The sequence below is a fragment of the Idiotropiscis lumnitzeri genome, chromosome 21, assembly GCF_059441095.1.
Source record: "Idiotropiscis lumnitzeri isolate Australia: NSW breed Sydney's pygmy pipehorse chromosome 21, RoL_Ilum_1.0, whole genome shotgun sequence".
In the NCBI taxonomy this organism is placed as follows: Eukaryota; Metazoa; Chordata; class Actinopteri; order Syngnathiformes; family Syngnathidae; genus Idiotropiscis; species Idiotropiscis lumnitzeri.
The window spans coordinates 4,863,430-4,885,638 of record NC_142411.1 but is presented as its reverse complement, the minus strand read 5'-3'; the positions used below and the strand labels follow the sequence as shown (position 1 = coordinate 4,885,638).

General features: G+C 44.6%; 4 protein-coding genes across 5 annotated transcripts; all 4 read right to left on the bottom strand.

Annotated features, from left to right (window-relative positions):
• Positions 1-4,119: 4,119 nt before the first annotated feature.
• Positions 4,120-8,297, bottom strand: epm2a (EPM2A glucan phosphatase, laforin). The gene is made up of 4 exons (XM_088286530.1): positions 7,934-8,297; positions 7,144-7,318; positions 5,706-5,950; positions 4,120-5,175 (listed from the first exon to the last, which is right to left on the bottom strand). Exons 1-4 carry the CDS (start codon positions 8,187-8,189, stop codon positions 4,898-4,900), a joined length of 954 nt encoding a protein of 317 aa, XP_088142656.1. The 5' UTR covers positions 8,190-8,297; the 3' UTR covers positions 4,120-4,897.
• A 650-nt stretch (positions 8,298-8,947) lies between these two features.
• Positions 8,948-13,645, bottom strand: LOC148316626 (arachidonate 12-lipoxygenase, 12R-type-like). Its single transcript, XM_088286313.1, has 14 exons — positions 13,244-13,645; positions 12,776-12,980; positions 12,620-12,701; positions 12,422-12,541; positions 12,232-12,335; positions 11,965-12,137; positions 11,730-11,873; positions 11,450-11,653; positions 10,785-10,871; positions 10,538-10,704; positions 10,325-10,446; positions 10,150-10,250; positions 9,841-10,011; positions 8,948-9,758 (listed from the first exon to the last, which is right to left on the bottom strand). Exons 1-14 carry the CDS (start codon positions 13,388-13,390, stop codon positions 9,579-9,581), a joined length of 2,007 nt encoding a protein of 668 aa, XP_088142439.1. The 5' UTR covers positions 13,391-13,645; the 3' UTR covers positions 8,948-9,578.
• A 336-nt stretch (positions 13,646-13,981) lies between these two features.
• Positions 13,982-17,866, bottom strand: LOC148316625 (hydroperoxide isomerase ALOXE3-like). Its single transcript, XM_088285625.1, has 14 exons — positions 17,603-17,866; positions 17,073-17,277; positions 16,706-16,787; positions 16,505-16,627; positions 16,323-16,426; positions 16,088-16,260; positions 15,801-15,944; positions 15,536-15,739; positions 15,386-15,472; positions 15,132-15,298; positions 14,795-14,916; positions 14,615-14,715; positions 14,365-14,535; positions 13,982-14,277 (listed from the first exon to the last, which is right to left on the bottom strand). Exons 1-14 carry the CDS (start codon positions 17,747-17,749, stop codon positions 14,101-14,103), a joined length of 2,007 nt encoding a protein of 668 aa, XP_088141751.1. The 5' UTR covers positions 17,750-17,866; the 3' UTR covers positions 13,982-14,100.
• Positions 17,867-18,222: 356 nt separating this feature from the next.
• fbxo30b (F-box protein 30b) lies at positions 18,223-22,152 on the bottom strand. 2 transcript variants are annotated; one of them, XM_088285627.1, is made up of 3 exons: positions 21,839-22,152; positions 19,416-21,161; positions 18,223-18,916 (listed from the first exon to the last, which is right to left on the bottom strand). In XM_088285627.1, exons 2-3 carry the CDS (start codon positions 21,150-21,152, stop codon positions 18,719-18,721), a joined length of 1,935 nt encoding a protein of 644 aa, XP_088141753.1. In that variant the 5' UTR covers positions 21,153-21,161; positions 21,839-22,152; the 3' UTR covers positions 18,223-18,718. The 2 variants fall into 2 exon arrangements, with proteins under 2 accessions (XP_088141753.1, XP_088141752.1); XM_088285626.1 differs by having other exon boundaries at positions 21,862-22,149.
• Between the last annotated feature and the right edge of the window lie 57 nt (positions 22,153-22,209).

Sequence of the window (22,209 nt, the reverse complement as noted above, 5' to 3'; positions counted from 1 at the left end):
AAAAATTTTATTTTATTTTTTTAAATTTTTTTTGGCGCAGCGACCACGCCGGTTGATCTCCATTCGTAAGCACCGCTAATGGGTCAAACTAATCAGGCAGGCATCAACAATGACACGTTGCTTTGGCCGTGTCTAAGTAATCATTTTTGAAAAACGGGGATGAAATCTACCTGCTGTATTGTTTCATTTCAGCATGTAATATAAGCAATATCCAAGGCTGTAATGTAATAACGATTCATTGTTTCAGAGTCGATCACGTCTGCCTTTTTCTAATTTCCTCCGCGGGCTCCTTCCATTCAATCTCGTTATCCCCATCATCTAGAATTATGGATTTGGATGAAAGTAATTACGGGCAGCACTACTTAAAGCAGGCCCTATTTAATAATCTGTAGATTAAATTTAACATTGGAGCCCGGAGGACGCGGCGAATTGCCACAAGGTGATTGCTGTCCGCCAAACGTGAATGGAATGTTTTCGATCAGCTATAAAACTTAAGGTGGAAATGTTCTCTCGACAAGTTTTGAAAGAAGTTAATTGTTCGTAAACTGTAAAAAAACAAAAACAATCTTTTGGTTTCCACTATTGCTGTTTAAACATGTTTTGTTTTTTTTGTTTTTTTAATATTCCACTGGTACCTCGCGCTTATCTTCAAATTAACAAGCAGAGTCGCAAGCCAAAACGGCTCGCTGTTATTCTTTGCTCCTTTTAAGTACAGTGGGAATTACATTCCGCTCACGACGTTGCCGGCGGGGGATTTTTAGAGACGACTCTTTATTAAATGAAGCACTCGGGGTCTCGTCATTATTATGCATTTGAACCTTTAACGCCGATGCCCCTCTTGTTGTTGTTGTTCCCCCGACTATTATGAGAAAGGACGACGACGTTCCAGATCGTATTTTTTATTTTTTTATGTAATTTGACATCGCATTGTTAGGGCGAGTTTGAGTTAGCTTCAAATTCAGAGGTTTGAGTGAAAGGTGATGATTCGTTCCAAAATGATCCTTAATGGAAAAAATGGCAAGAAAAAAAACACCAAAAAGTCAAACAAGTGAAATCTAAAATACTGAACTGACATTGTCAGACAGCCGAGCACCAAAATGAGCTGCGTGATTTTCGGGGGAAGTGGCATGGCGCTGCCGTTAACAGTCACAGCAGTGGAACGCATCACCTCGAAATAATGATTTATTTCTCGGGAAAAATAACCAACTGCAGCAAATCGGGCTGGATCAAAAATCAAAAAGCGATTTGAGAAGAGTTGACAAGTCGTAGTCCACCATTCAAGTTTTTTTATTCCTTTATTATTTTTTTTTTATATCAGCAAGTCAAGGCAATAAAACACCCGCCGGTCTGCTCGGCAACACTCGATCAAATTATTTTGTGCTTGTTTATCGACAGCGACGGTGAAATAAACCACCTTGAGGCCAAAGGAAAATGTGATCAAACTGTGTTTTGATCCTGCTTGCTTTTATTTTGAAGGTCTGATTTATTTCCTATTTTTTTTTTTTTTTTTAACAGGATAGAGAAATTGTTGAAAACTGAGATTGCACTGTGGAGATGGTCTCAAGGAAATGTGTCTATGGTACTTTAGCCTGAGCAAAAAAAAAAAAACACAAAAGAGTGAACCTTCACATCCTTTACTGCTTCTTTGACTATTTTTTATTTTATTTATTTATTTTTTGCACAAAATTGCATCCTTGTCGGCCGAGTTCAAAATGACCTCTTCCAAAGCGGTGCTCTTATTTTCCAACTTGCCCCCGTCGTTATTTTGTGCTCCAGGCTGTGATTTGCCGCATCGGGCCGCTCAAAATGTGACACGAAATTACTCGCAATTCCCTTCTGCCCTCTCATCAACTCAGCCGCAGAAGTCGCGCGCGTGTGTGTGCGCGCGCGCGTGTATTCAAAAAGGAGATAAGTCATCTTCTCAGGTGGAAAAGATTGACATTAAAGGGAACGGAATGTTCTTCCTGCAGATAAATGAGACTCGTGTTAATGCTTGATTTGCAAAGTCGTTGCGATTGAGCGCTTTTGACAGCCCCGATCAAATGTTTAGGTGTCAGCAAAACCGCCGCCGTTCTTAATTTGGCGGGCGGCATAACTCAATATGACAGTTCCATCGGACATCCGAGTTGGGCTGAATGGCTTCCGATCGTCGCCTCAAGGTGCTCTGCGATCACACGAAGAGACGACTGAGCTGTACTAAGCAGGTCGGGGCGGCTTTCTCTGCTAGCTTTTGTTAGCATGCTAGTGCTCGCGGTGGCTTGTCGTTGCTAAGTGCTGATGTTTTAAAGTTGTTGTATTTAATAGGATTTTGACGTGTTAATCATTTATTGCGCTTATCGTCATCAAAAATTGTGATATTGCTTTTTAAAAAGTCATTAAGCACGTGGCTTTTATCGATAATTAGCACTCGAAAATGAAATGACGGTACACTGTGGTAGTGCTAGTCGTACTGTTACAGTCTTATATATTGAAGATTGCGTTAAGATAAAATCGATAAATAATAAATGCTCTGGCGATTTACGAAATGTACTTCTGCTGATTTATGTGTGTGCTGCCTCGTTCAAGCTAACGCTAGCCTGCACATACACAGCCGTCCTCTATCAGTGGATTCAGCATTAGGACAAAGTGCAAAGAGAGAGAGAGAGTGAAAGCGAGCGAGCAAGCTTCTTAATGCTATCGACAGCCCGGAACATTTCGCTCTTTGACACTCCTCGCTCCGGTGAGCAGGCGACTTGAAATTGGGAGAGAAAATCTGCTGAAAGTGCCTCCGTTCCAATTAAGTGTGGGTGGGTTTTCCCTCGCTAAACTTGATTTTTTTATTTATTTATTTATTTTTTTATTTCTGGCTTGGATTTGAAGGACAAAGCAAGATGTTGGAACGCTGTGAATGCTGAAAAGCATTCACACATTTGTTTGCCTTTGACTGTCTTGAGGAGCCAAAATTGAAATCCCAATTAAGTTTGCTTGCGCTTGTTTTACTTTGTCAGTTGTCTTCCAGTACCGGCCCGGCATCTCTTTGGATCATTTAACATCCATTGATCCGATCATTAGCGCGTTAAGCGCGCTGTCGTTGTCGGCATCTGGCATGATTGATGAGTTGCGCGAGTGGGACGCTGGCTCGGTACTTTTCCATGCATGGCCTTCATTCTGGACTCTCTGGAGCTTCGTCAACATGATTACACGCTAAAACAAATACACAAATGGGCTTTACGGTCAAATTCAACTGTCCAGTCTTGTTTAGTTCTCCCCGCCGGTGGTTCACAAACTTTGGTAATTCTTGAAAGCTTCGGGCCAAATAAAAGCTCTGAGAGGTATCGTTATATAAGCCTGGATTTTTTTTGTATTTTATTTTTTGAACAATAAAAAAAAAAAAATGAGGGAAATGTTTCTGTCTCTTCTGAAATTTTGGCGCATTTTTTTAGGACAACACACATGAATCAAGATTGCAAAAAGGCAACCGTGTTGCAGTCTTTCATCTTGCTGCCTATTTTTCCTGTGCGTAACTGCTCAGCCTTCCCCTCTCTGCTCGCGAAGGGTTACCAGGGTAGTTTTAGTTCGAAAGCGATGTTAATTTTATTGCCGTTTTCTCAGAAGTAGAAGCTACTTTAACCTGCCAGGAGTCACCACAAGAAGTCACTTGAATTATATGTTCTGTAGTTTTTAATGTCAGATGCTCCTAATTTAAACCCTTTTGTAAGAATATTCCATTCCAATCTTGAACTCAATCTGCTGGGTGAACATAATTAACCCAGCCTTGGGTAAAAGTTACCCAATGTGCTATTTTTTTTTGTGTGTGTGTGTGTGTGTTAGCTGCTTGCCTCCTAAGATTACAGTTTTAGAAATTCAAAATAATATTTTATATTGAAGTGAAGTGTGAGGCTTAATCGGTCTGTGAAAAATAAAAATGCATAATGGAAAAGCAAGCGTGCATCCATGAAAAAAAAAAAAAAAATTAAAAAGGACCACTCAGAGTAAAGTCAAAAGCCAATGATAAAGGAATTATGAAGAAGCGTTTATGCGGCAGCAGTAAACACTTTTCATCTTTTGCCCAGTGTGCAGAAGACGTCGAGCAGCTGCATATATTAGTACGGTCATTATTACGATGCCCTGAGACATCCAGCCAATCAAAAATACCGCCATGTTATTTGTATCCGGCGTCTCTTCCCGTTGCCGAATAATGCCTCAGATGATGTGAAATCGCTGAGATTAATCCTACCTCTGAGGTGGGTTCATGAGAGGGTGTCTGTCTGTCTTCCTGCCTGGGAGCAAAGTCAAGAGTCATTGCCGGATTCTTTCTTAAGCGCGCTGACAGACTGCCTGAACCGAGCAAATGATGTGACTTGCACTGAGAGACGAAAGAAAGCAGGGGCGGATTCAAAAGCGGCTGCGAGGAATCTAAATCTGCGCCCGTCCGTATTGTGTGACTTGACGAACAACCGAGCTGATGAATGAGTTCGTCGTCGGTTTAAATGCATGAAAGATGTATGGCCGCCGATAGTTCATGCCTTAAATAAATCCTCTGCCGTACACAAACAAAAATGCTCAAATTTGTTTCGATGTATTTTCCTAGATTTCTGATTCTGTGAACTTGCAATGAACCTTTTATTTGATTTTAATTCTTGGCGGGAAAAAAAAACAAATTTTTGGCAGGGATGTTGCTTTAGGAGGCGGGACCGAATGTCGTAACAATGAAATGTTATCAAGCTCACTTTTGTTGGGCTTGTTAAGGAGTTCCATTTCCCTCCTCGCTCTTTCGCCTTCTCTCCATGCACTCATGGCTGACAACGAGGCACTCTAGTAAGGAGGACTTAATGTCGGGCTGGCGTATGAAGAGGTCGTCTAACGTGTCATGGATTTCGAAACAAATCTCTGCTTTGGAGAGGCATCGAAGGAATTTTTATATTTCCAAGATGGATGATCGCAGTCGGCCGAACTTGCGAACGAAGTCTTCCTGGGCCCGCACCAAAGCGTCCTCGTCGATGTAAACCACAGGCCTCCTGGCGGTCACCACGTACTGCACCTTCCTTAGACTCCATCCCAGCACGTACATGAGCAGGCCGCACACGGCAGCCGTCGAGCGGCCCACGCCGGCGTTACAGTGGACGTACACGGTGTGACCGTTCTCCAGTAGACCGTGAAGCAGGAAGACGGCCTGGGGAAGCATCCGGATGCGACCTGGACCACAGAACAGGAAGATTCTGTCGTTCGCAGCATCCTCAAGGTCCTTTGGTGTCATCAAGTCATGACTTTGGTTGCTCTTCCGAGTTGAAACATCTTTATGAATCGTTCCTATTTGAGACGCCGTTTGGTGAATTCTGAATTCTGAGACCTGGATCCTATTCTCACTATCCCATTGGGGTTCCGCAAAAGAGCTCCAGGTACACTAAATCCCAGCCTCAATCGCAGGTTTTTGGCCCTGCTATTTCTCAGATTGATTTATTTTTTGTTTTGTTAATAAAACTTTTGGTGTAGTTTATATCAGGTGTAATTACACAATGCACCACTAGATGGCGACACACATTTAATTTGAGATGAGAATGAAAGCATCTGCTGTAATCCTGCATTTTATGCCAACAGAAAGTGAAAGTTGTCGTAAATGCGCGAACCACATGCCTAGAGGGCGTTACTAAATCACGGGGGCGACGTTGCAAACCACCCCCGCGATTGAGTCGTGCGGATTATTGTACCTCAAGCAGTCCACTTACCCTCGGTGCTCATGTCGGGCGTGGGGATCCACACGTACGCGAGGCCACAGTGCTTGTACAAATGCATCATGGCGTCTGGCGTCATTGCCTCGCCAAGGTTCTGCCTGCAGCCGTGGGAGTTGTTCATCACGTCCCCCTCTGTCTGGAAGTTCATTACTGCGCTGATGCCAAGGTCGTGCTTCATCTTGATCGTCACATGTTCCAGCAGTCGAGGACAGCTGCCCAGCCAAAGCCTTGGGAGCACCCTGGGAGTGGCAAGCAGGGATGCAGTGAGGGAGTTTGAAACGGACTTTGGGTGACTGAGACTCTCCACACTTTGCTTTCTCGCCAATGAAATTATAAATATAGTTAATATTGCAAATGGATCTGGAATGTATCGCAATTCTATGTAGTGTAAAATAATCTGTAAATATACCGACATTATCCGGTAATCCAAACTAATTGTCGATAAAAGTCAATGCGACAAACAGTCCGAAATTCCAATTAAAATATTAATAATGACTGCACAACCCCGCCAGCCACCTGAAATTGCAGTTGTATGGCAAACTGTCGAGCCGCTGCAGAGGTCAGCGCGTACGATCCATGCGGCTCCCCGAACGCGAGGTCTGCGCAAGTCATTTAAAAAGCTATTATTCGCCGAGCGACGAGGGTGCTCAGAACACACGGATCCTTGACATGAGCCTTGAGCATCAGCCGCGGCCTGCTTTCGCTTCCAAGTTGACGCGCCGAGATGCAAAACCAGCAACATGTCCCCGTCAATTGAATCAACAGAGTCAGTTTGTCTTATTCATTTTTGTGACGTTCTTGCATTGGGCTTAATTAGCAATCGGACTGTTCTTTTTAAATAGTCCGATTTCAAATTCATCCTCACAGGACCGTAAACGCTGACAAATGACATCAGCATTTTTCCGCCCTGTGGTTGGTCAGAGCAAAACTTGTTCCAGGCAGCCAGACGTCAAACTTGAGGATGGCTTCTTCCTCAGTGCAGCTGGTTGAGTTGATTGCGACTCGTCTTACATTGGCACGCTTCAGATAACGCCAGCAGGAATTAGCTTAGCATTAAAACATAAAATAAAAACATGGAGTTACTACTTGCCTGTCATTCAAGGGCCATTAAATCCTCCTCCGGGCACTCGTTTATGTTCCATTCATCCACACAGGAAAACATTTTGTGGCTTCACTGGGGATATTCGCCAGATAAATTATGCGATGGGCGCTCTGGTTGCTTAGGAACCTAGAATGATCCTTTTGCCGAAATGTAAAACGCTTTCAGCGGACTCGCGAGGATTTCTCTCGTGAGCGGCTAAGAGGAGTAAAATTGTATTCCTTGCTCTGTCTATTGGGTTGTTTTGCTTTTTAATGTGTTGGATGTCTCCAAACAATAACTGAAGAATTTGCATCTGTAGTTTTGGCACCATTTTGGCTTTTATTGTGTTACCTGGAGAAGTGCATGGCATTCTGACCAGCTACGCTAAAGTAGAAGTTGGCGGTGTGCTTCATCTCGTCCGCGTGGCCCGTCTCTTCGATCCAGTGGCCGATCGGGTGGCAATAGACGCCGTCCACCACGTTGTGCTCGTCATAGGTGCATGTTCTGTCGTGGTGTGGCCCGTTGCCTGCGGACAATGAAATATTATTGAGGCCCGTTTTTCTTTTTGGCCCACACACTCAAAGTTTAACAGATTCTTCAGTTTTATGTTTTACACCAAAAATAATACAATTTTGAGTGAGTTGATTTTGTGGGCGGAAAAAAAAATACAGTATGTTGTTATTTTGTTGTTGGGTTGGGATAGTGGTTCTTATACACATGCGTTGAAACTTTAAGAACATGTATTTTGCACTTGCATTGTCCAGATTTAAAATAACATCTTCACACGTTTGGTTAGGAAGTGCATGGTCCTATGTGGCCCCACAGGAGCACTGATGAAATAAGAAATTGTAGCTCTCCTTCAGCATTTAAATTGCCCATCCCAGGCTTAGCATATCACGCAGGTTGCTACAGAGAGACCGGAAGAGTCACTGATAGGCATCGAAGTGCATTGCCTTGGAAATGTACCACTTTTTGATTAGTATGCATGCCTTAGAAAACTTCAAAATTAGGCAACAGCGCCTGTTCTGTTCATTGACAAAAAGTTACTGAAACAATGACAGCGAGACTCAATTCCGTCTTAGGACTTTGCTGCCATCGTGTGGTCAGGGAGTGAACTGCATGTTATTTTCATGTGATGTACCTTCCCAAACATAATGTCCGTCCGTTCTTCGGATGAACTTGAACCACATCGTGTCCTTAAAGGGCTCCCGCAGACGCACGTCGCCGAGCCACAGACGCGGCTCGCGGGTCGACACGGAGCTCTGACACGCACTCATCCGAACCGCTTTGCTCGGATCCCACCGGCCCATTTCCTCGCGCGAGCCCAAAATAAAGAGCTCGACGTTCGGCGAGTCCGCTGTGATAATGACGCCGAATCGAAATAACATGCTGGACATGTTCTCATTTGAAACGTAGTCGTGGTTGCGCCTGCAGCTCTTCAAATAAACGATTTATATTTAGGAGCGTGTTGACGGAAGTAAAGGTAAGGTGGGTTAAATAAAGCAAGAAGCACCGAATACTAGCGCTGCCTACTGGGGGCATTTGGAAATGCACCAATCCGCTCTTCATTATTTTTTATTTTTTTATTGCATTTCAGTCGTGGTTCTCATTTTTTTTATTAATGTTTTACGCCACTTTAATTAATTAATTCCTTATCTATCCAAGTACCGCTATCATGATTTTTTTTTTTTAAATGCAGCAAGACAGAAAGCCCAAGTGGTTTTATTCCCCCAAAAATATATATTATAAAAAAAAATAATAAAATATGATATTGTAAACCATTGGAACATTTTACCTAGTTTGAACTTTGATGCTCTGCTTGAATATAGGGAAAAAAATCTGTTAAAATCTACTGCACTTAAAATAAATACATAAATACATATTTGAAAACAAACAGTAATAAAATATTGACTACAAATTCTTCTCAACATGTGTACTGGATTACATTTAAAAAAAAAAGAATAAGCCACTAACATTTTTGCACGGTTTTGATCTAGTGATCCAAACGCATACCAATAAAGTACTTGTAGTACACATACCACATTTTGAAAACCACTGTATCGTGATTATAATCCCTCGCGAGAAAATTCTAAATAAATGTCAGGGCAATATTGTCATTTCATTCATGTACCTTTTCCATTTACAATTCAGTCAATTCACCACAGCAATCCACCTTTATTTTTAAAGTTTACAACCACAAGCCACACTTTCAGATATGACAACGCATGACAACGTGTAAACGTCGAGAATACGAAGTCAGGGTTACCAGGTTTTTCCTGTGATGCTGAAGTCACTTCAGGCTAAAGCAGACAAGCAGAACCGGTAATAAGTCCCACAGAATTTACATCCATCCAACACGTCACCATACCACCCAAATCACTCCGTATTTAAAAGCCGTTTGAGCTTATAGACAATTTTTAATATCCAGATGGCACTGTTGGTTTAAATAAAAAGTTTAAGAAATATCAAGTCAGTGTGCTTTCAGCCCAATGTTGACCCGTGAGTGTCAAAAAAATACAACAGCTGGTTCATGAAGCAGATTTGAAGCTTCATTTACCCATCACTAGAGAGATTAACAAAGATGCATGATTAGGTTAAGAAACACCGGCATAGATTCCGCAAGAGATTTTGGTCCATAGAAGTCATATGGTTGGTGCAGGTTTAGAAAAGTTTGTGGTTATCCGCTTATTTCCTGCCAAAAATAAGAGCTAAGGATGGCCAAAATCAGCATTCAGATTATGTTCACAAGATCAGGTGTTTATTGGTCATCCAAAAAGACGTCCTATTTACTTAATAATGCTGCTGTCCATCTGACTTGGGTCCAAATACGTGTACGGAACTACAAGCTTTGAGTTTCTGGTCTTGATGTCTTGGCTCAGACTTGATAAGTCTGCTTGAAAGTCCTTCATCATCTGCTTGATTTCCGGCTCTTGGAATCGTTCGACAGGATATGAACCCAGCGGTATCTGCCGGTATCGCAAAACAGAAAGACACATTCACTCCTTTCGAGTATTTTCCCGTCACATCGGGATGAGAGATCAAACTTACGGAATCCGAGTAGTTCAGCGTGAGCACATATAGAATGCTTGTCGTCGCCACCGTCTCGCCAATGTTTGGGAGGGTCTCCAAAATGGTCTTCACGCTGGACTCTCCTTTGGTGGTTGGAGATGCCTTGCGCAACAGTAAGGACCCGTTGGGGACGAACATCTGGTAGTCAAACTAAAATATCGAAAGAAACGACTTTAGTTCAACCAGAACTGTGTTCACCCTTGGTCCCGCTGATGTGGTCCAATATTTGTGTCCACATCAGACCTCTACTGAAAAACAACTTTTCGAGTCTAAGATGAACAATTTCACCTGTCCGTTATTGACAGCCGCATGTTGAGCTGAAACAGTGAAGATCACCATGGTGATAAACTTGGCTACTTCCTCAACACTTTGGAATGCCTCCGGACATCCTGTGACACAAAAACCCAAACAGTTTGTGTCGCGTTGCAGAGACATCTTTGAGAAATTCGACGGGCTTTACTACCTGAGGATTTACTCCCTAAAAAGCAGCGAGTGAATATCTCATGGATCCATCCTTGTAGCTCAGAGTCTTTGACCACCTCGTTGTTTGAACGATAAAAGTATCCCACGACAGCCTTCACAAATCTGCCAAGTGAAAACGAGTCACAATTTGTCTCTTGCGTGACTTAAACCCGCCGTCAGTTATTTATGATGGTAAAGAAAACAAAAAAAGAACCTGTGAATGACATCCCAGAGTTTAAGACTGTCATCTCTGTAGTAGAAACTGGGGATAGACCCGAGTCCTCGACTGCAAATGTTGTCCGGTATGCAGAGCGAGCTGTACGTTAGCGCACTTTGCGCGCGTCTCATTAGCTCGGTTATACCATCCAGTCCAAGTGTACTCTACAACATTAGACGCACATGGACGGCGTTAGATATGACAAAAGATAAAACAATCAGTCAGCTATGGAACAACGTCGTACCGTTGCAAACGTCCCAGAAGGTCCCAACAGGATTTCACGGGCCTGAGCATTGACGTGAAGAATCCACCGGAAGTGAGGGAGCAGCAACTATACAGAAAGGAACAAATGACCAAAAAATGTCATTTGGGGTAACATGCCTGGTCTCATCCTTACCGTGAGGAACTTGTTCAACTCGGAGAGACTAAGTCGAGTCGCTGAGCCTGATTTGAGCCCTCGGAAAAGACTCAATAGTCGCTGATTCGAACCCTTGAGAGGAGCTAGCTTAGGTAGCCACTTGGGGCTTCTCTGGCAAGCTATTCCAGTTATGCCTCCCCAGGGCTAGACCTAAGGGCAGACCTGGAGGAACTAGGTCATCCAGCTAGACTGTCAAACCTGCCAACCGACCCAAAATTGTATTTGCGCAGAGATGAAGCTACACATTCTGGATATTCTTGTTACCCCACATACCCTAAGATGCTTTGTGCTTAGAGTCGCAGACCAAATCACTTCTAATTGGGAGATGGAGTCAGATTTAAAAAAAAAAAAGGGCCAGGGTACCAACTGGATTGCTGGTCAATCAATCACAAGGACAAAAAGGTAACTTTTTTAATTATTTTGTGTCAAGGCAGTTCCAGTCGATGTTGACACTACTGAAGGAGTTGTTTCTCCGTGGACGCAAGCTTTACCTTGTAAATGGGATGAATTAGCGGGAAGTTGCGGAAAAGGCTCATAGCCCAGGTCTCGGCGACAAAGTGAGTATTCTTCAGGTGGGAGATTGCCTGGTGAGTCACCATATCCGCATGTTTGACGATTATCTTGGCTAGGAGCCAGTCCATCTCCAGGTCGCTCGGCAGGAAAATTGGGTTTTCCTTTGAGGGTTGCTGATGCACCTATGAAAACATTGGAGGACATGGCGATAAACTCGTCAATCAACCATCAAATGATATTTGACCAGTTGCAAAATACCTGTATTGCAATTGGCTTCAGTTTTTTCTCGGGGTTCAGGTAGAATAGACAAAGAGGAGCAGGCACGGCCAGACGTTCACCCTGATACACCCTCCCTGGTATTCCGCTTAAAATCTTCTGGTCGTAGAGGAACATATTCCCTCTCTGTGTGACAATGAGGCGTTACATCGCAATCAAGGTCAAGGAACGGAATGTCCGACGAGCGTAATCAAAGGAAGGAGCGTTTCATAGATACCTTAAATTCATTGTGCAGAGGCATACCTATCTCTAGGTACGGCTTCACCATTTCCTCGGTGACTGGGAAATTTGGAGGAAGTTCTGAACAACGTTTGATCAAAAGGGGGTTGATGCCATTCAAGAATTGGTACCCATAAAAGTCGTCTTCTTTCCAGTGCTTGGCAAGGTACTCTGAAACAACGGAAATGAGAACACCCATTTCCAAATCTTCGTACAAGCAGAAATGCTTTTTTGGAGGGCTACTGAAGAAAAACCCGTGACCCACCTGACATTTCTGTCTTTCTGTCTCTGGAGATTTTTTTCATGTCTTCAAACGTTTGCCAACTTTCTTCCGATCCAAGCATTCCCTTAAATTTCAGCTCTCTGAAGCTGAAGTGCAACAGGGTTGAGATGCTTTCACTGACACTGACATAATCACAAGATCAGGACACGATGCTAAATCGTCAGAAGCTTACCCTGAACGCAAGGCCGACTGAGATTCTTCAACTCTGGACTTGGACATGCGGATTTCAGCCGGGACATTTGTAGAATTAAAATGGCTGTGGTGAGGAAGTCGTTCATCCGTCACGACCCATCTAGCAAAGACGGCACCTTTTTTTTTTTAGAACCCACCTTGAAATGTCTTCATGATTGCATCCTTGGCGAGAACTTACGGAAAATTGCTCTTTTTGGATTCAAGCTCTTTTTTGCGGTGTTCAATCAACAATGGGTGGTCATCTTCAAAAGCCTTCATGGCTTAAAAAAAAAAAAAACGGCAAATTATTTGACATTGTGAAAAACTTGATTTTTCACCGAATTCTCGAGCAAACCTTTTCCTCCTCGGAGCTCCACGACTTCGTTCTTGGAAAGCCACTGGTAACACGGGAAAAGAAGCGTCTCTCCCTCAGGGGTGGTCACTGTTAGTTTGGAGCAAAACCACTCATCATCCCAGAGCCCAAAACGGGGGTTTTTCTCCACCTTCACCAGCAGAAGCTTCCCCAGAGATGCGTTGGTTTTGATGGTGTACGTATCACTCTAGAATTTAAGACATAAGGGCAAAAAAAAAAAAAAGGTCGTCTTTAAAATTTCTTTGTAGCCCACATAGACGCAAGAATATAACTGAGTCTTTGCCTCAGGTATGTTTCGAAGGCAGCGCATTTTCTACACTTCATTCTTGGATCTGGGAAGCTGATGTGACTGCATTTCTGTCTCCCAAAGATTTCATTTCATTTAGTGAGCAGTGTTTGTCCCCAAGTGTGCAGTACACGCACACGGTTTCTCACACCGTCTTGACTCACCGTCGCAGTCTTAAAGTCGATGCCCCAGTTATCCAAGTCAGTTTTCTCGCTCTGCCCTTCGCTCCCGAGCAAGGTGACGAGTATGTGGTCCAATGTACCAGCGCAGTCCCTTCCTCCGGTCACTACTTCCAGCTTGTACTCTGCCATGGTCACTCGGTAAGCAACTGTTGACGTTCGTCTTCGAAGCTGACTTTGAAAAATGTGCTCAGGCGGTTTTTCCAGAGTTTCCAGTTGGCTTCTTAACTCGGCAGCGTCTTCTTTGAGGGTCGGCCTCTCTCTGCTTCAAAGGACTAGCCTGACAAGAGACGGTAAACTTACAATTTGGGTGAAATTTTATTCTGTCTGTGGGAGAGTATTTGGGCTTAAAGAGTTTAGACATGTCAATATTTCCGCAAATTCAAGTTGGCACGTGCCAAGAGCCTTCAGGGGTGTACCGTGTACAAACGGGACGTGACTAACTTGTTAAACATGTTGGACCTATCCAACTGTGAGCTGGAACTGACTGATATTAGCTACGGCACCCAAGATCCCCCCAAAAAAAACAACTCAATGATCGTATTTGCATCCCACCCGAAAGGCCAAATACGATTTTACACTGCGTTCATACTCTTGTTGCGTAATCGTAAGTAAATTTTAATCAATGTCACTAGCCACGTCTATTTTAAGTATTGCAAATATAGCTTATTTAATGTCTTTCTTGCTATAGCTCCAGAGAAGAAAAGAGATTAAAGTCCAAGATCAGCCAACATGAAGACTTTATTGACCAGCAATATTTTTTTTTTTACTCCTGATTGGATCATTCCAATGCAGCTACATAAAGTCACAGTCTGTCAATATCAAAGACAAGTCAACATCTGTTAAATAGCTACACTGTTTTCAGTTTCTTTGGGGTTCAAGTACGGGTAGGGCAGTTGAAGCTCCTCGTTCCGCCTCACGATGGCGTCGCTGAGCGTGGACAACTGTGCTTGAAAATCCTCCATCATCCTCAAGACTGCAGGCTCGCTAAAACGTTGAGGATAGTGACCCAGAGGGACCTGGCCGGGACAAGAGGACACTTTTTAAGGCGTGATGAAAACCGACGTAGCAGTTGCGCTTTAAAATAAAAAAATTGTTGGACTTACAAAGTCATCGTACTTCTCGCTGAGGAGCCAATGAAGCGACATGGTGAGCGATGCGAAGGACTTGTTGGGCAGAGTCATCAGTATGTCATCCATGGTCGCATTTCCCTTCACCGTTGGTGGCGCAAGATGCAGCAACAATGGACCGTTGGGGACCCAACTGAGATAATCCATCTAGAGGGAACAAACAAATAGTCAACTTTACACAGAGCAAACCCAATTTTATTTTTTTTTTTCTTCGCAAAACATTTACCAGCCCCGTGTTCACTGAAGCGTGTCGTGCCGACGTGGTGAAAATCAACATCGTCAGAAACTTTATGAGCTCTTCCACGTTTTGAATGCTCGAAGGAAAACCTGTAATGCAAGTCGTCCATTTTATTGCAAACCAATTAGAAAAAAAAAAATATATCCAAGTGAGACTGACACGCAATACCTGAAGCAGCGTTGCCCAAAAACCCATAGTTGAAGATCTCGGTGACCCATTGCTGAAGCTCAAAATCTGCGGTAACTTCGCTGTCCAGCGGATAATAGTATGCCACTACTGCCTTGACGAAACTGAGCGAGGACCAAGAAAAATCTGGCTTTGACACACCACAGTATTTAGAAATTTATTCATTTCATTTTTTTCCCCAAGTTCGGCGGGCCGGATTCAAACGTTTAACGGGCCGCATTGTGGCCCCCGGACCGTAGTCTGCCCACACCTGCCTTCAGCAAATGACAGTTTTACTAGGTGATTTTTTTTTTTTTTTTTTTTTTAAATCTCGACTCACCTGTTAATGACATTCCACATCCTCAAAGCATCATCTCTGTAATAAAAGTTGGGGATGGACTCCAGACCTCTGGCAGCAATGTCTTCCGGAGCACAGAGTGACGCGTAGGTCAACTGGGCGAGTGCCCTTCTCATGAGCGCCAGTTGTCCTTCTGCGGAAATCGAAGACTTGGACAACAACAAAAAAAAAAAATTTGGGGAGTGATGAGTCGATTGATCGAACCGAGGAGATGTTGATCACAAAAATATTCATACGTTATCGAAGAATTTCCCCGGGCCATAGAGAAGAGCGCGGGCTACCGTGTCGACAAAGAGGGTACTTCGATGATGCGGTATCAGCAGCTGCAAGACGCAACGAACATCAGCGGCATTCGTCAACTCATCCTGGGGAATAATTTCGTTTACCTTGCGCAGCGGGTGAATGGCGGGCAGGTTGCGAAGCGTCGCCATTGCGAAAACCTCCGCTACCAGGTGAGTATTGTGCAAGTGGCTGACTAACAAACAATGCAAGGTGTCCACGTGTCTCACGTGCAGTTTCGCCAGCAGCCAGTCCACCTCGGAATCACCGGGCAGAAAAATCGGATTGTCCTTCGAGGGCTGCTGGCCAAGCTGCGGGGAGGAAGGGGATTATTTTAGTTTGGATTAATTAAAAAATAAAATAAAGGCAAACCTGAATGGCAAGAGGAAGTAGTTTCTTCTCCGGAGTCATGTAAAGTAGGCAGAAGGCAGCAGTCAGAGGAACACGTTTGCCATTTACAACAGTTGTTGGCAGATCTTGCATGATTTTGTAATCAGCGATGAATATGTTGCCATTCTGTAAAAGAAATTTGCCGTTGAAGCTCACCGGTTAGGATCAAAAGTGCATTAAAAAAAAGGTTTTGAAAAGTTTAAAAGGTCAAACTGAAGGTTTTAGTGTGATCTTGAAATGTGTACGTCACGACTGACTGGTTAGCTTACCTCCATCTCTTTTGACAGAGTGGTGCCGTCGGCCAAAAACGGCTTCACCATTTCATCGGTGACCGGGAAGTTGGTCGGCAGCTTGGAGCAGCGTCGGATCACGTAAGGGTTGACGCCGTTGAGAAACTGGTATGCGAAAAAGCTGTCGTTCTTCCACAGCTGCGACACTTTTTCTGGATGAGATTGATTGTCTTATTTGTCATTTATTTATTTATTTTTTTTAAATTAACAATACCTGCAAGGGTTGATTTTGTGAACCAGGAAACATTCTTCATGTCCTCAAAGTTCTCCCAGTGTGCCATAGTATGCAATACGCCTCCCTCTGTGAGTTCATCCCTTCTGTGTAAAGTAATGACAACTATTACTATTCACTAAATCAACTTGAATTTGAGACAGAAAAAAGGTTAATACGCTCACGCAAACAGTCGCCTGTACGCAAACTGTCTGGCTTTGGAGATTGAGAAGCGGATTTCTGCCGGGAGGGAAATTGCATCTTTGATGCGTAAGACAAATGCCATTCCTTCGGCGTACTCGTCCCATCTGAGGACAGGGAAAGAAAAAAAAAAAAAAAGTCAGTTTTTACAAGATGAAAGCCAAATTAAAGTGGGTCTCGCTCACTTGTATGTTAATTTCTGTTGCGCCAATTCCTTTTTTCGTTGGTCTTCAAGTCGGGGATAGAAGTCTTCAAACGCTTTTGTGGCTGCCAGAGACGACATTTTTACAAAAAAAAAAAAAACCCTAAAATTGTCACAGCCACTCACGCAATTGAATAGAGTGCCGGGAGCGCCCTCTGCTGGCTGCTAGAAGACAGCACTATTCGCAATAAGTTTTTAGGTTGTTTCACAAGCTCTACAATTTACTCACGTAAAAAAACGGTAAAATAAGAAAAATAAAAACTAAAATGTGCGCATTGGCTGGATTACAAATCAATTCATTTTAGATAGCAGAGCAAATAAATGCATGCCATTTGATGTTCAACACCGACCTCTGCCCCCTCTCAAAAGCACAAGGTCACCCCTGGACAACCACTTGTAGCAGGGAAAGAAAACGTCATCATCCTCTGGCGTCGTCACCATGATAGTGGAGCAAAACCATGATTTATCGTCAAATTCGTGCAAAGGATCTTTCTCCACTTGAAGGAGGAGGAGGAATCCCAATGTGAACGCAGACGTCACTGAAAATGTTCCCACCTGCAGGTGAGAAACTGTGAACACACTTGCACTTTTTTTTTGGGGGGGGGAAATGAGTTGAAGCTTTGTTGAGACAAAATTAGTCATTTGCTGCCATCTTGTGGCAACTATATGCAATTACAACAGTTTCGAGTTGAATGAATTTGACCTTTGAACTTTTGAATGTACACGTGCACTTTCATGACAGCTGATGCATTCAAAAGTTCTAATTAGCTTTACCTGCAAAATGCATTTTAGGTTCATCTTGAAATTTCATCCGAAAGCCAATGATCCAATTGACTTTTTTTTTTTTTTTTTTAAAAGAGTCTAGTATTACGCAACATACCTTTTCAGTTTCATCACCCAGGCCCACACGGGTCAGCTGTGTGCGGTTGGACTGGGCCTCGGCACCCAGCAGAGTCACATAAACGTTGTCAAAGGTGCCAGCGTTCGGCATGTTGCCCGTTGTCACCGTCAGCGTGTACGCCGCCATTTCCTACTTCGAAAAATCGTGATCAGCAACACCCATGCAAGTAAATCCGATTTTCTGTTAGGCCGCCGCCACCACGCAGCTCTGCTTTGCTTCTCACCTCAAATGGGTGCAAATCAGATGAGGGCGGAAAAGCCTTTAAATGAAATGTCCAACCCCCGTTGAGCAGAGACAGGTGTGCGCTATTGACTACGTACTTAATGAGTGATTTTCTTTTTTTCCTGACCTCAAAAATTAAAGGGAGAGGTCATGGGAATAAGGAAAAGCTAAGCGTCTAATGCATGGGTGTCAAACTCAAGGCCCGCGGGGCTAAATGTGGCCCTCTAACCCAGAGGCCGTGTCTGCTTTCTGTCTTCCTAAATACATTATTTTAATTTAAATTTTTTTTTTCACGTTGACCAAACTCTCAGACCATCAATTGGACACTACACTACAAACCAGTTCAGGTTTTTCATTTTAGATTCTTTCTGCAGTGAGAAGGGAACAAACACGTGGATGTTTATTGAACAAATAAGACACAAAATATTTATTGGACTCAACTGACCGTGAATGTGAAACAAATGCGGTTTTATAATCATTCAAACGAAATCACATGGCCAAATGCGTTAAACATTCAATAAATGCGACCAACATTCAGTCCTGTCAACATGGATGATATGCAGTAAACTTGGCGCCATGCGGTAATACAATTTGGTGAAAGTTCACATTTGTTACTGCAAATAAAACGTTGGCAGTATGGCGTTTTTTTGTTTTTTTTCATTAAGGCAATAAAGTGTGCTAAGTCTTCTCAACAAAACTAAATTGAGATATTGGGCCTTCTTGGATGATAAATTGCACTCCAAACCTTTCCAGGTTAACTTAAGTTGAAAGCCAAATATGCCAACGTTTTTGTGAGTGGCGTACTCGACAATCATTTTGTGTGTCCGCATCGCTTTTGGAGTGCATTTCGGGTACAGTGCTTCTCATCTCCTCCTACAAATCTTCTGGCCATCGATATTTTCGCAGCTTGCTCAAGTGGTCCTGCCCCAAGCCCATGGCGGGGAGGGGCACCGGCTCGGTCCGGTCCACCACCGTGTTGTACTTGCACGTCTTCAGGTGGTTTGACATGCTCGGCACGTCTGTGAAGCCCCACTTCAGCACCGGGCTGAACGCAGTGCTGAACCGCCACACCTGCAGTCCAACAAAAACGTGATTAGCTTGGATTTCAAGTGCGTGTTAGGGTCATCAATATTTAGCTATAACAGGCGTGGGCAAACTACGGCCCGGGGGCCACATGCGGCCCGTTAAACGTTTTAATTGGGCCCGTCGGGCTTGAAAAAAATTAAATGAATAAACCTTGTTAGTGTTTTATTTTCTAAATACTGTGGTTTTTCAAAGACATTTATATTGTTGTAATGCTTTTGTTTAAAATTAAATGTATTTTGTTTTTCTCAGATGAGGTGAGGTTACCAAAACACTCCATCCATCTGCCAGATTTTAGAACCCATTGTGGCCCGCCAATCCAAAAAGTTTGCCCACCCCTGATCTATAAGGTAGCAAAAGGTAGGAGGGTATTTATTTAGGTAAGGTGATGCAGACCGCTCGACCAAAGACCTCCACCAAGGCACAATCCAGTCTTAACTTTTTTAACACTTCTGAGCAGAGCATGTTGGCGTCAAGTGAAACTCACTTTGTGTTTAACCTGCCACGATGTCCTCCTGTGACCACCGGAGCACTGCCTCTTCTCCCACTGCAGCTCCACGATACCTCTGGTGTGCAGGAGACTGGAGCATACCTCCCTCAAGGTCCGCGACGCCAAAGACAGTTGGCACAGGCTGAAGCTGTCCAGGAAGCCAGCGATGTGCCACAGGATCTCAAAGGGTAGTCCACTGAACTGGTCCGACTGGGAATCGCCCGAGAGTTTGGCCCTGGGGTGAGGCTGCACCCCGAAGGATCTCAGGAGCCTGCTGTGAACCACCTTGGCCCCCGGAGATGTGGGGTAAAACCTCCGCTGGGAGAAGGTGCAGCCGTAAAAAGCGAGCGGGCAGCGGTGCTCTATCCAGCCGTTGAGCCCGGCGTGAACGTCGCCGTGGACGTTGGTGAAATGCGAGGAAAACTCATCCCGGCGGAAGGACTGAGCGCACACGAAGGGGAACATGTGCTGGTAGCGGGCGTTGTTGGGGATGTAGTAGTTGAACGGGACCGCCTCGACCTCCAGGGCTTCCAGAACGAGGCCAAGGCGGAGGGTATGGAAGGGGCTGGGGCAAGAGATCTGGGGAGATGCGTGGTCGTAGGCCGACGCCGACGCCATGTCGCCGACCCTCGTGTTCGTGACCAGCACGGCCGCCGGGATCGGGAACGTCTGCGTGCCCGAGTGGATGCGGCCGCCGTCCGTGCGGAGTGGATCCGAGATTCTTCTGTACTCCCTGGACTCCTCCAGACAGAAGATCAGGGCGGATGTGATCAGGTCAATTTCTCCAAGTCCAATGGATTCGTCACCCAGTTCCAGATCTGAGGTGTCCACTGCTTTGTCCTCGGTCTTGGTTTCCAATCGACTCTGACTTGAAGGACTCTGGCCCTTGGGGAGCATCCACTCTTCTGGCTTGTGGTTTTCAAGAACCGGTCCCGTATCTTGCAGCATCACATGAGCCCTCACAGGGGACATAACCACTTCCCGAGGAACAACCAAGTCCTCATCAGCGGTTCGTCCGTTTTGAAGCTGCACTAGTCCGTCCAGTCTGCTCCCCTGCATCGCGGCTTCTGCTCTCACACCTTCAGCGCGGCTATCAGATGAGTCTGCACCGCTAACCAGCTCCAAAGCTGCGGCTAAGCTCCGCGCTGTCTCCAGAGTGGCCTCGTACAGTTTAGTGTAGTGCTGCTCGTTGAGTCCGTTAATACCGTTGGCGATTAGCTCCTTCGCTTTCGCCGCTCGCAACTCAGATGATCCTGGGTCCGTCACCTTGGCAACATTACCCGCGGGGTCGGGCATGCCCCTCTGGATGGTGGGCGCGACGGCAATCAACCTGAGCGACTCCAGCAAAGTGCACTGGTCCTGGAGGGCGAGGGCCATGTCGAGCTGCTCCACCTCGTCCACACCGCGACTCAAGCGCTCGTACGAAGAGTAGTCCGTGCAGCTGACTGGCCAGCGGTTCCACTCCATGGTGCAGCGTACCACCCCGGCCGGACACACCTCCAAGTGCGCCGACATCAGGTTGCGCGCCACGGCAGCCGGGCAGCCGTAGGCCCTGTTCAGGCATGGCACCCTCGGCAGCGGGCACAGGAGGTGGTGCTCATCGGCTTTGCACGAGTGAAACACTGCGCCGCACGCTAGCGGGCAGCTGGTGAGTTCGCAGGAAGCGCCAGGCTGAGGTCTGACCATGCATCTCAGGTTGACACAGGACATGCAGTGAGCATGTTCCTCAGCCATTTTGAGGACCTGCCAAATAAGGGGACCAAGCAAACATTACATAATTTGTTCATTCGTTTTCTAAAATGCTTGAACACATTCTAAGGCTGCGCTCACGCTAAGCCCCTTGAGAGTAGAACAAGCCTTTAATACTTCACAAAAGCAAACGGCCTTGTAATTTCATCAACCCAAACCTATTTTTTTCAAAGGTCATAGCGCCATAAGAAAGCCGAGTACCCCCGTGTATTAGGCAGATATTAACCTGTACAAAAAACTTTTTGCATTGTGCCAAGCTGTCAAAATCGGTATTGTGTGAAATATACGCCTTTAAAAAAAAAAAAAATATATATATATATATATATATATATATATATATATTTGCATGTAGTATACTTTTATCCCCCCCTTTATTTAAGTAAATGAGTTGAATCAGTACTTTTACTTTAACAACTTTTTTTCCCCCTTCTTTTTTTTTAACACAAGTATCTTGTTGTTGAACTACATCAGTACAGACAGACTCAAGTACTTGTCATCACTTGAATTCAGTCACATAAAAAGAATAATTACTTTAGTCTTGGACTTCTTTTAACAAGACCGGCGAAGCTAACCTTGGCTAACAACAATAGCATTGTCGAAAGTTTCGCTCGCTACTTTTCCGTGCTCTCGCGATATGTAGCAAAAGAACAAAAGAAAAAAAATACACGTACGGAGAAAGTGGGGAGCGTCTCACCTTTTCCTTTATAAAACTACACGTTGGAGTGGACAACAATAAATGCAGCGGTGCAGGTAGTTTATGAGGGCTAAGTACACATTCGTGACTCTACTTCCTGCTCCCAACCGAGGCGGGTCACGTGACCGACACTTATGCTGTTTAGCCTAGCAGATGCTAGCTAGAAAACTCGCAAGTACACTCGATACTATCGCGTTTTCTTGATACCCATTCGACCACGTATGCAAGTCTGCGCGTTCGTGAATGGTCATAACCGTGACAGATCCCCCTTGCGGTTTATTTGCGTTGCACGGTTGATGTGGTCGCCACATTGATTGCCTCGGCCCGCTATACTTGCACGTCGACTGA